General features: G+C 31.8%; 2 protein-coding genes and 1 pseudogene across 2 annotated transcripts; 2 read left to right on the forward strand and 1 right to left on the reverse strand.

Annotated features, from left to right (window-relative positions):
• Window positions 1–370: 370 nt before the first annotated feature.
• LOC128395097 (putative glucosylceramidase 4) lies at window positions 371–2,282 on the forward strand. Its single transcript, XM_053355497.1, has 4 exons — window positions 371–973; window positions 1,049–1,218; window positions 1,274–1,671; window positions 1,776–2,282. Exons 1-4 carry the CDS (start codon window positions 401–403, stop codon window positions 2,222–2,224), a joined length of 1,590 nt encoding a protein of 529 aa, XP_053211472.1. The 5' UTR covers window positions 371–400; the 3' UTR covers window positions 2,225–2,282.
• A 716-nt stretch (window positions 2,283–2,998) lies between these two features.
• Window positions 2,999–4,925, forward strand: LOC128395098 (putative glucosylceramidase 4; annotated as a pseudogene).
• Window positions 4,926–5,161: 236 nt separating this feature from the next.
• LOC128395102 (uncharacterized) lies at window positions 5,162–9,467 on the reverse strand. Its single transcript, XM_053355503.1, has 2 exons — window positions 7,021–9,467; window positions 5,162–6,931 (listed from the first exon to the last, which is right to left on the reverse strand). The coding sequence occupies exon 1, from the start codon at window positions 9,358–9,360 to the stop codon at window positions 7,981–7,983; it is 1,380 nt and encodes a 459-aa protein (XP_053211478.1). The 5' UTR covers window positions 9,361–9,467; the 3' UTR covers window positions 5,162–6,931; window positions 7,021–7,980.
• Window positions 9,468–13,781: the final 4,314 nt, after the last annotated feature.

Below are 13,781 nucleotides of genomic sequence, written 5' to 3' on the forward strand. Positions count from 1 at the left end.
GATTAATCATTGACGTAGTTGATTTATTGTTAATTGTGATTCAAAGACATGGAATAATTAACAAATTAACTGTAACCTTGTCAAGGTTTTTCATAAGTTAATCAGTTTCTTTAATCATGTAAACATAATAAACTAAATAATAAAACTTTTTTTTGTTCATCTATTAGATTTTTGATTTTCTCAATCAAATGTAAATCCAACTAATGGGTTTTAATTGATTATCATTGGTGATTAAACAATAGGAGGATTAGTTAATTATATTTTCGATATGAAACAAAAAACAGTAGATGTTTGATTAGAGAGATTTTCAGACCTTGATTGTCATAATTAGAATCGACGATAATGATTTAGAATATAAATTTCATGGGATTTTCCTTTTGGTAATTAATTGAATTTAGTGATGAGAAAAAGTAAACAACAATCATTGAAGATGAAAATTATAACGGTTAATTTGTATTCGATAGTTTTGTTAATATCCATTGTTAATCTAATCCAATGTGATGGATGTTTTAAGAAGAAATTTGATTTTGATTCTTTTGTTTGTGTATGTAATGAGTTTCATTGTGATCCATTGATTGATACGATTAATTATTCTGATGGATTAATTTATTCATTTACTAGTGATAAAGATGAGCAGCGATTTAATCAACGTACCTTTACACCCGACCAACTATCGGTTATTGATCAACAATCAATTGTCTTGAACATTCATGTTAATGATACCAAACAACAGATCATTGGTTTTGGTGGTGCTTTTACTGATGCTTCAGGAATTAATATTAATTCACTTCCGGCTGATTTACAAGTTCTATTGTTGAGAGATTATTTTGGTCCAAAAGGATTAGAATATAATATTGGTCGAGTTTGTGTCGGTGGATCTGATTTCTCTACACATCCTTATACTTATCAAGATGATCACCAAGATTTAGATTGGTCACACTTTTCATTGACCACTGAAGATTTTCAATACAAAGTAAGTTACTTGACATTATTGTTAATTTTTTGTATGATTTTTTAATTGATTGAATATCTATCTGTGTGTTTTTAGATTCCTTTGATTAAAATGGCCAATGAACTTTCGGGAGGATTGAAACTCTTTGGTTCTATGTGGTCACCACCATCTTGGATGAAATACCAAGAAAGGATTAATGGTACTGGAGTGTTAAAAGGAGATCCTGGTGGACCTTATTGGAAAGCGATGGCTACTTATTTGGTCAAGTGAGTGTTGATTATATTGGTTCATTAGTCAATCTAATTTGATATAATGTAATAGGTTTTTAGATGAGTATAAGAAGAATGGACTTGAGTTCTGGGGACTGACTACTCTTAATGAGCCGAGTGCTGGTTTTAAGCCAAATTACAGATTCAACTCTCTTGGTGTATCAGCGGAAATGTTCAGAGATTGGATTGCAAATGACCTTGGTCCAGAATTGGAAAAAGCTGGTTATGGAAAAGATAAACTTAAATTGATGATTGTAGATGATAATATATCCTTGGTGTTTTTATATGTTACCAGAATTCTCGGTTCTTCCCAATCATCAAAATATGTTTCTGGTATCGCTACTCATTGGTATGAAAATGAAGCATTTGGTTATAGTGATTTTGAACGAGTTCATGAAATGTTTCCTGATTATTTCATTCTTCCAACGGAGGCTTGTGTTGAAGGAGATCGTAAGTTGACCGTTAATCCAAATAAATAAAATTTCTTAGATCAATAGATTGATTGTGATCTTCTTTGAATTTGATGCACTAATCCGAATCTATTTTGATTCCAGCAAACCTTGGGTCTTGGAATCTTGGTGAGCGATATACTTCCGATATCATTGAAACTCTCAATCATTGGGGAACTGGTTGGGTTGATTGGAATTTAGCTCTCGATATGATCGGTGGTCCTAATTGGGTTTCCAATTTCGTCGATGCTCCGATTATCGTTAACTCTCAAGCTCGTGAATATTACAGACAACCCACTTACTATGCTTTAGCTCATTTTACTAAATTTCTAAAACCAGGATCAACCAGATTAGGTTTCGATGTGATCAGAAAAGATCCAAATGTTAAATCAACTGTATTCAGAAATATCGATGATCAAATTGTAATTGTTTCTCTAAACAAAAATGATTATCCAGTTAATTTAACAATTAATTTCACTCCATCTCAAACTACTAATAGTATTGGTATAACTCTGGGTCCTAAATCAATTGAAACAATCGTAATCAATAAATAATGGTCAAAACTAACTTGATCAAAATTCTTAAATAAATAAACTCAATTTCTAATACTTGCGATTAAATTTAATCTCTTAATCTATTTGATATCATCATTTTATCAATAATGTAAAAGAATAACAGAATTGTTAAATTCCTTGTTAATCTAAATTCAAAGATCAAAATTCAGATGATTGAATTATGATTTATGCTAATCCAGTTTAATTGTTTCACTTAGTTGTTTTTTTTTCAAAACAATTATTAATATTTTGGAGTAAATCCAAACAATTGGGGAAATCCTATTATCCTTGATTTGATTGCCAAATGTTTATAAATGATTACCATTTGGTATCAATTTTAACCGAAATCAATAGTGATTAGCTACAATTATCAAGCCATAATTGAGATTTCCAGCAAAAAAGTTAATCAGTTATATCAACAATTAATGTGTTATTCTTAATTGTTGTTGTATATTCCATTAAATCATCAATTGTTTGTCTATTTCCTTATCAAACAATTTAACACTCACTTGAGTATAAACTTCAACTATCAATTACTTAGTAGGAGTTTATGAATTATTAAATTGCATATGATTACTTAATAGGAAGAGACAATTTGAACAATCAAAGTTACTAAATTGTTTATTAATATGAATTAAATCAATATTATCTAACGAGTGTTTGATATTAATCAATGATTAGCTTGATTGACCCGTTGATTTTTGCTGCCTGATTACAATTATCTTCCTATTTATAACAATTAGGAGTTAGAAATGTTGTTTATATTAATAACGTTTTCCTTTGTCTTATCAACGAAAAATATATGAACAAATTAATTTAATTGCAGTTTTTTCATTAATTGTTGAGTTAATGGTAGAATAACAATGAATTCAAGAGTCTTAATTGTTTTCCTAGTGAGTGTTGCTATTATCAAAATTGCAACGAGTGATGATTGTTTAAAGAAAACATTTGGAGCCGAATCATTTGTTTGTGTTTGTAATGAGTCTCATTGTGATCCATTAATTGATACGATTAATTATTCTGATGGATTAATTTATTCATTTACTAGTGATAAAGATGAGCAGCGATTTAATCAACGTACCTTTACACCCGACCAACTATCGGTTATTGATCAACAATCAATTGTCTTGAACATTCATGTTAATGATACCAAACAACAGATCATTGGTTTTGGTGGTGCTTTTACTGATGCTTCAGGAATTAATATTAATTCACTTCCGGCTGATTTACAAGTTCTATTGTTGAGAGATTATTTTGGTCCAAAAGGATTAGAATATAATATTGGTCGAGTTTGTGTCGGTGGATCTGATTTCTCTACACATCCTTATACTTATCAAGATGATCACCAAGATTTAGATTGGTCACACTTTTCATTGACCACTGAAGATTTTCAATACAAAGTAAGTTACTTGACATTATTGTTAATTTTTTGTATGATTTTTTAATTGATTGAATATCTATCTGTGTGTTTTTAGATTCCTTTGATTAAAATGGCCAATGAACTTTCGGGAGGATTGAAACTCTTTGGTTCTATGTGGTCACCACCATCTTGGATGAAATATCAAGAAAGGATTAATGGTACTGGAGTGTTAAAAGGAGATCCTGGTGGACCTTATTGGAAGCGATGGCTACTTATTTGGTCAAGTGAGTGTTGATTATATTGGTTTATTAGTCAATCTAATTTGGGATATAAATTGATATTCTTTTGATTGTATTGATACAATGTAATAGGTTTTTAGATGAGTATAAGAAGAATGGACTTGAGTTCTGGGGACTGACTACTCTTAATGAGCCGAGTGCCGGTTTTAAGCCAAATTACAGATTCAACTCTCTTGGTGTATCAGCGGAAATGTTCAGAGATTGGATTGCAAATGACCTTGGTCCAGAATTGGAAAAGGCTGGTTATGGAAAAGATAAACTTAAATTGATGATTGTAGATGATAATGTTTCATTAGTCGTTCTTTATGCTTCAAGAATATTAGGCAATTCTACCTCAGCTCAATATGTATCTGGTATTGCTATTCATTGGTATGAACATGAAGAATTTGGGCATGAAGCTTTCGAAAAAGCTCATGAAAAGTGGCCTGAATATTTCATTTTATCAACTGAAGCTTGTGATGGTGTTTGGGCCGATAAAGGAGGTAAGATATGAATAAATGATTATGCCACAAAATAAAGTTTTATTTTTACGTCAAGTTAAACTTGGAGCTTGGAATCGAGCAGAAAATTACGCGATAGACATAATCGAAACCCTCAATCATTGGGGAACTGGTTGGGTTGATTGGAATTTAGCTCTCGATACGATCGGTGGTCCTAATTGGGTTTCTAATTTCGTCGATGCTCCGATTATCGTTAACTCTCAAGCTCGTGAATATTACAGACAACCCACTTACTATGCTTTAGCTCATTTTACTAAATTTCTAAAACCAGGATCAACCAGATTAGGTTTCGATGTGATCAGAAAAGATCCAAATGTTAAATCAACTGTATTCAGAAATATCGATGATCAAATTGTAATTGTTTCTCTAAACAAAAATGATTATCCAGTTAATTTAACAATTAATTTCACTCCATCTCAAAGTATTAATAGTATTGGTATAACTTTGGGTCCTAAATCAATCGAAACAATCGTAATCAATAAATAATGGTCAAAACTAACTTGATCAAAATTCTTAAATAAATAAACTCAATTTCTAATACTCGCGATTAAATTTAATTTCGTATTCACCAACTGTAATTAAAAGCAGTAATCAACTAATGCTGAGATCAGACCGCTTCCTAGTTCAGACTAAAAAGTTGTTTCACCAAGCCCGAGTTAGTTGATTCCCGATCGTAGTTAAAAAAAATGGACGCTCTGGCACAGAAGAAGTAGACTCTGAATCCGACGCATACACAAACAGGTCCAATTTACAATGGACTTATGAAAGCAAATATGGATACCGATGCGAGTATTATGCAATTTCGAACAAATTTCCTTTCTGGTATCGAAGAATGATGTAAATATATGTTTAGAGAAATTTATCTAAAAAGTCCCTTAACGAGCAAAATTCCAATGTAAATTCCACTCCAAATGTTATTTCTCCGAAAAGTGGTTTTCCAGACAAAATATTATCAACCATCTTTTCCCTTTTTTTATAAAGTTCCTTGTTGCTATTGTGATGGTGTTCATTCTAGTAAAAAAACTTTTATAAACATTTGTTGGAATTTCATAAAGACAAAATGCAGCAATCCAATCGGTTATTTAGCGAATAGACATAGAATCGCAACTTCAATCCAATGTTATGGTTTTTATTTCATTTGCATATTTGATAAAGTATCGAGATGAATTACAACAACTTTACTTTCATATCGTAGACGAAGTCATGAGATTGAATAACAAGAGACAGGAAGACGTCGATCTTTTGGTAAGTAGATTACCGATTCTGATCATGATCATTGGTCAATTAGAAACATCTAATTAACATTACCGCTTCTTCTTGCTTTTTTCTCTCATTTTTACCCATTAGAATCGTAGTCAAGCAATGAGAGCGGAATAAATTCCAGCTGATGCTCGACTCAGATCAATCCTTTTGGATCCAGCACTTTCATGTTCGAGCGTAAAAAATTTGTTTACTTGAAGACAAAGAGTAACTTATTCTCGAAAAGCAATTTGGCTAAGATGTGAACAAAAGTATCATGCATTTGTATAGAAATTGTATACATTTTTCATTCTTAGGCCCATATTCAACAACCGTAATTAAAAGCTGTGATCAACTAATCCTTAGATCAGATCGATTCTGAGTTTAGACTCAAGAGTTGTTTCACCAAGTCCGATAAGTTGATTTTTATGCTAGAGAAAATTGTAGAAAAATAATAGGACATAACGATATTTATCAATTTATGTAAAAAAATTAAAAAAAAATGAGCAAGAACGAAAAAATGAGGAAAAAAGTCATAATCAGAAGTCAATCGTGGTAATTACCAAGATTAAATTTTGATCAAGACTTCCGAGATCAAGACTTGATCATGGTTGGTGAAACACAAAAGCTGTGATAGGCTGATTCAAATCTAGACTCAAATTTAATTACGGCTGGTGAATACGGGCCTTAATCTATTGTAATCTATTATATCATATTTGGTGCGATGAATTATTAAAACCACAATTAGTTTTACGATAAAATTTTTATCTTAGTATTACTGAGTATCATAGAGTGAAGAGTCACAGTACTTTTAATTCTCCCATTAAAAGTGAATTGATTCTCCCTGTAAACAAATTGACTTGATTTCCCGATTTTTTTGCGGCTTTTACTAACGGTAAGAATTATTTTAATTTAGCTCTAATTTCATTTAATAACTTCAATTAATTTAGATGATGTTGATTAATATACAATTTTACATAAATGTTTCAAGTCACAAGGATATGGTTATTTAAGCAGAAAATTGATTCGCAAAAATATCGTTTACAGTCACATGAAGTGCTTCGAGCTCGCAATAGATGAGTAAATCTTTCAATAAACCAGCATGGGCTTTCTTGAGATATAATTGTTTAAACTGGTTAGCAAGAGGCAGATTAACTAAGTAAAGTAAGTTAACTAACTATCTAGTGCTAACTTTTCAACTTTGGGCATCGAGAAACTTTTTTCGTTGATAACAGAAACAGTAAACCTTTGAATGAGCCAACTTTACGAGCAAAGAAAAGTAAATAGCTCAAGTTCGTGCGAGATGCATCTAATATTTGGAGAAATGATTTATTAATAAATTTTCACATTAGTTGATATCAAATAAAAGTGTTGTTTTACACAGATACTAGTACTTACTTCCAAGTTAGGGAAAAATTTAATAATATCAATCCGCTATAAATTGGTTTTCTTTTTCAGAGATAAAAGACCAGTCTTTGAAAGCACTGAAAGTGAAGATCCTTAAAAGAGAAAAAAAGAATTGAAAAATAGTTGTTGATGCACTCATGCTTGAGAAAAGATTGTTAACAGTTTACTTCCCAATGTGATATTTAACTTTTCTACATCGGTCCACAACCAAATTTTCCCATGATAAACAAACTAAAAAATAGCCAAAAAAGAACTCTCAAAATTAAGTTAGTGTAACAAACACTTTAAAAAAAGAACAATTTATTTATTAGCACTGTGGGTAACTATACCCCTGGTCGCCATGTCAAAAATGGCCGAAAAATCAGTCCTTAAATTAACCTTAACAAAAAGGTTTAATTGAGCACTCTATTTAATGTAGGCACATGAAAACCTTTACATAGGTGCACAGATTATTAACAAATTACAACTTAATTTAATTAAATTTACTCTTATAAGAAAAATAAAACAATGTAAAAAGTGATCCCCGTAAGGGTGCCAATTGTTGTAACAAACACTTTAAAAAAAGAACAATTTATTTATTAGCACTGTGGGTAACTATACCCCTGGTCGCCATGTCAAAAATGGCCGAAAAATCAGTCATTATATTGGTGGTGAGGGAGAATATCTTCTCCCTCACCCTCATCTTCTTCTTCAAAAATTATCCAATAAGGATAACCAGGTACCACGTGAGAGGTGGTACCTGGTTGAACAAAGAAACTGGTGGTGTAACCAGTTTGGTTACAGTTCTTCGGGGGTACATAGAAAAGTATCAACGTCCTCGTTGATTTACAATTATTAGGAAATTAATTAATATATAATATTATCCATCACCGGACATTATTTACAAAGTATATAAAAAAATATAAACGATATTAAAATACAGAGTTAATACAGTTAAGGTTGACAGACGTATCAGTCTAGAGTGATTATTTCGATCGGATTATTTGAATGCAATTGGAGCCAGTGATGAATATTTTGTCCCATTTTTACCATATCTCGAACGACTTCAGCTGTGGGGACAGGAATGTTTTTATCTTTCATCTTTTGTAATTCGATGTACGCTTTAAGAGTGACTCGAGAATCTCTCTCAGGAGAATGTCCAATGGTTACATGTTTATCATCATCTCTACGTAATTTTTGATGATTAAAGAATAAAAATTTATCTAATGAAACTAATCCTATTGGTTGCTGTCCAGGCCATAGATCTTGTAAGTCAACGTGTTGGATGAACGATGCTTTTAGTTTAGATGTCGTTAACTCGAGTTTATTCAAATCGTCTTTCCCTTGTGTTAATAATCTTCTTCCGATGGCTAATTCTCGTACTTGTTGACATATCTCGTCCAGGCTTAATCCTGTTGCTAAATCATTGATTTGTAGTCCAGTGATTCGAGTATTTGGGTTTGATATTGTAGTGTTTTTTACCTGAGCATAATATACTGTTTGTATTCTAATTACATTTCCAAACCATCCTGATAAATGAACGCTTCCTACACCATTATTTCCATCACCTTCGATGTCAAGGGATAATGTTTCTTTTTTATTATTTTTCGGGCCAATCGGAACATATTTTTCTAAATGTTCTGGTATTGGATTATTTAGGTTTTTCCAAAAAGGTTTACCTCCATATGCTTCCCTTAATTTTCTTCTTCTAACTCGTCGTTGTTCTCGTGCATAGGAATATTTTGTTGGTCTAGATTGTACCACGGTATTTATATTTACTTGTTGATCAGTTTTAAAAGGTAATTCAGGACAATTTTTTCTGAAGTGACCAGGTTCACTACAGTATGAGCAGTATTCACAATTTATCTTAGTGTGGTTAAAGCGGAAGCATAGGGAACAATGTTTTTCTGGTAAATCGATAAGATTGATTTTTGTTGAGTTTCTACTGTTCTGGTAATTTAGTTTTCTAGTGTAATATAATAAGTTTTGGTGAGCAGTTTGTAATTTGTCCGGGTGGTTTGCTGTGACTGTTAACTTCGTGAATTTGTTCATCTCTTTTGGGGTGCCACATATATCATAATCTGGTGATACTAACTCTGGTCTCCAAACATGACCATAGTAATTAGTGTATTTAGAGGCGAAGATCGACAAAATCAGATAACATTTTCTAAATACTGAACTTGGTGAAACTGGTTTAAAATGATTGTTATAATCTTGATTAGTTTTCTTTTTTTGTTTTGATGAAATGAAGAAACCTGGACCGTTTTTTAGTTGTAAATTTTCCATTTTCTTTTGGAAAGCGATTAGCTTTGGATCTGGAGAGGCATTTGTTGCATTCCAGTCGTCTTCCATCCTAATTGTAAAATAAAGAAAAGAAAGAAGAAAATTTCAATTATTCATCTACCCCAAATCACCGGAGTTTTGAATAATAAGTATTAAATTACCCATCACCGGGCTGATTGAAATTTTATCATAAATTTGAATTTTAATACCCAATCACCGGGTTAATCAAACTTTTATCATTAGAACTTCGAAAACCCAATCACCGGGTGAAAAGATGATTTTGGTTTAATTTATTCTATTCCCATCACCGGGTGAATTGAATTTATCATTATTTAATTAATTTTATCTCCATCACCGGAGAATTTCGAAAACCTGCCCCAGCACCGGAGCATTGATTTTATTTGTATTAATAACACTGATGTAAAGGTATAATAATGTCCTTATTTTCCTTATTTTCTCTATTAACTATCACAGAGTTTATTGATCTTTTTGGATAAGGGATTAATCTACAACCAATAACACAACACAAGAAGCTGATGGTAATACTAATAAGTATCCAAATCCACATTGGTACATTCATTTTCCAATTGATTTTAAGGTGATTGATACTTGTTTCAATTTTCTCTTGAGCTTCATCGATTAATGTGAAATCAAGTGGTTCAATTTGTAATTCTTTAGCCGATGGTTGAGTTAATCGTAAATTGATTGCATGTGTATGTTCTGATACCGGTGAACCTTGACTATGAATTTGGAACTTTTGAACTGTATATTCTAGGTCATCGATAGTAAAATTAGTATATTTTGATAATCTTATCACATTATTTGGACAAATATATTTAATATTACTATATAAAGTAATTGGGTGTCCTGCACAATGTATTAAATACTGCTCTCCCATTTGTTTAACTTGAATCGTTTCTGCGTATGTGGTAACATTAGGGCTATTGCTGAAACAAACTTCATTCTTCCAAAGTTCAATTTTCTTCAAGTTTTCTTTACAATTCGATACTTTCTTAAAAATAGGATTATGACCTTTCAAGTCCTTCTCGCTAATCTCACAGAATCGATAATCGGTGATGTTGACTAATACATATTCTGGACCTTTATATGTAACTTTACAAGTGTGTGTATTATTTTTATTATATAATGTAAATGCATCTGCTTGAAATATTTGGTTAGTGGTATCTCGTAAAAATGTTGTAAAATTTACCATTAATGTTGGAAATCTTTCGTTATTGTATACATTTACATTAACATTTTCAATTTCATCTAATGAACATTCTGGTGAGCAGGGTAAAATAATTTTGAAGTATTTAAAGAAATTCTTATCAATCCTTGGTTTAGCTTCTCTAATTGTTTCATTAAAATGTTTTAATTGATTAAGCTGGTTATTTGCTTGCGTTACTGTATCGGCGGCTTGAAATGTTATTAACGGTAAATATTGAGGCAGTTGATTCACATCGAAAGAAATTAGAAACAGTTGTTGGCTTACATTATGTAATTGTTCAAACTGCTTTTTTATCAGCTTCTTATATTCTTGGTTAGACTCTGCGATGGATGTTAGTACTGGTTGTATTTCTATTTCGGGATTGAAAATGTGTTTATATAAATAGTTAACGCCACTAATTACTATTCCACCAACTATTATTGTGGTGGCTACAGTTCCCGCAGTGATTATTTCTCGTCTTATTTTTATAATATTTTCTTCTGGTTTGGTTGTTACGTTCGGTATATTACGAATAGGATTTATGTAATTTTCATCAATAAATGATGAACAATGTTCTTCAAATTTGTCCAGAATTTTCCTTACATATTTACACATGGCTGGATTATAATCACATGTAATGGATTCATTTCTTTCCTTGTCTGTTTTTAGAACAATTGGGATTTCTTTACATGGGTTTGAAAATGCTAGTACGACAGAGACTTGTTGAGTTGATTTTCTTGGGTGATAGTCAGTTTTTCTCCATAGAATAGGTTCACCAGAGATAAAAGGAGAGATCTCTAACATCTCAATTCGTGTAATTATGCTTAAGATTGTTACTAAATTAAGTAAATTTCTATGAAAATAAGGCTTGAGTTGATTACTATGAGCTCGTCTCATTTTTTCCTTTTTATCTGTTCTTAATATTTTATAAGTGGTGTCTCCTTGTTTTTCTATTACTTTATATGGTCCTTTGAATTTTTGCTTCAGTTTCTTTGGTCCCTGAAATTGCTTGTACATTACTTCATCTCCTACTTGATAGGTTCGTAATTTCTTCCGATCATGTTGAATTTTTTGATTTTCTTTTGAGTTCAATGAGTAAAGTTTTGCTTGATCATAAATCTCAGGCCATTTTTCGATTGTTGATCTTAAGTTAGATGGTAATTGTTTAAATGTCTGGTTGTTAATTATAATATCAATGGGTAAGGTTGGTTGACGACCATATAGTAAATAGAAAGGAGAGGCTTTCGTAGATTGATTTACACTCGAATTATAAGCGAATCCCAGCACCGGGATTAACTCGCTCCACTTTTGAGTGTTTTCTTTTTTACAATAATGAGTTAACATTGAACACAATGTTTGATTTACTTTTTCTGTTAATCCATTTGTTGCTGGATGATAGGCAGTTGAAAATGACCATTTACTTTGGAAGAATAATCTAATTTGTTCAACCACTGAAGATATAAAATTTCTACCTTGATCTGAGACAATTGTTCTAGGGCAACCATGTCTAAGGAAGACCGAGTTAATTAGGAAAGTCGCTGTTGATTCAGCGGTCATATCTTTGATTGCTGCAACCTCTACCCATCTTGTAAAGTAATCGGTACACACTATAATATAATTGTTTTTCTTAGATGTTGGGAAGGGACCGATTAAATCGATTCCAATTTTCTCGAATGCATTATTAACAATTATTGATTTTAACGGAGCTTCTAAGGTTCCACTTCCTCTTTTATCTAATTGACAGATTAGACAACTTCGAACGTAATTGGTTACATCTCTACTCATCTGGGGCCACCAATAATGTTGTTTAATTTTATTGTAAGTAGAAAAGATCCCTGGGTGACCGGACAAGACCGAATCATGATATTCTTGCAAAATTTGCTTAATTAATCTTTTAGGAATAACTATATTCCAACTCTCTCCATAATGGTTAATTGTTAATCGGTATAGTAGATTCTCTCGGATTCTATATTTAGAAATTAATTTCCTTTCTTTGGGATCTAAATGAGAAAAGTTTTCTAATTGTTCAATTATTTTAATGATTCGTTGATCTCTTCGTTGTTCATCAACTAGATCTATTTTATCTTCAATAATTTGGTTAACTAGTAATGTGAACAATTCTTCACATTCATCCTTTTGATTATCACAAACAATATCATCCACAGGATATCGTGATAAACAATCGGCATCAGCATGAATTTTCCCTGATTTATATTTAACTGAAAAATCAAATGATTGGAGCGCCATTGCATATCGCTGTAAGCGAGCGGGGAGGATCTTTTTTGAATGAATGTGGCATAAGGCACAGTGATCAGTTACTACTTCAAATTTAATTCCCTCTAAATAGACTTGGAATTTTTGTACTGCCCAAACGATGGCCAAGCATTCCTTATCAGATACTGGATAATGTAACTCTGCTCCTCTTAATATTCGGGAGGCGAATCCAACAGGGTGATAACCATTATCATCCTTTTGTAAGAGAATTGCTCCGAGACCATAACCTGAGGCGTCCACTCGCAATTGAGTTTCTTTTGCTGGATCATAATGAGCAAGAACTGGTGGTGTTGTTAATTTAAATTTCAACTCATTAAAAGCGTTTTCTTGTTCTGGCCCCCAATCAAAAGGTAAATCTTTTCTTGTTAGGTTAGTGAGAGGTCGGGCGATGTTAGCGAAGTCCTTTATGAATCTTCGATAATAAGAGCATAAAGCAACAAAAGATTTTATATCTCTAACTGTCCTAGGAGTAGGAAATTGTTGAACTTTTATTATTTTCTCTGGGTCAACTTGTTGACCATTCTCACTAATCACGTGTCCTAAGAATAGAATTTTCTTTTTCAAAAATGAACATTTATTAGGTTTTAAAGTTAACCCTGCATTCTGGAGTCTCGTAAATATTAATTCTAATTTACTTAAATGTTCTTCTTCATTTTCTGAATAAATTAATAAATCATCAATAAAAACTAAGCAAGTATTATAAATTAATCCACTCAGAACAATTGTCATCATTCTCATAAATGATGAGGGTCCATTTGCTAATCCAAAGGGTAATCTAGTGTATTCATATAATCCACTTGGAGTGACAAAAGCTGTTTTTGGTTGGTCCTTTGGGTCCATTGCCATTTGATGATAACCTGATCTTAAATCTAATAATGAATAGAATTTCATTCCTCTTAAACTGTCAAGATAATCTTGAATGTTAGGCAATGGAAATTTATCCTTAACGGTTATCTCATTTAATTTTCGATAATCTACACACAATCTCATCTCTGTGGTTCCCTTTTTT

The sequence above is a fragment of the Panonychus citri genome, unplaced genomic scaffold (genome assembly GCF_014898815.1).
Source record: "Panonychus citri isolate SS breed McGregor unplaced genomic scaffold, ASM1489881v1 Contig00141, whole genome shotgun sequence".
Taxonomy (NCBI): Eukaryota; Metazoa; Arthropoda; class Arachnida; order Trombidiformes; family Tetranychidae; genus Panonychus; species Panonychus citri.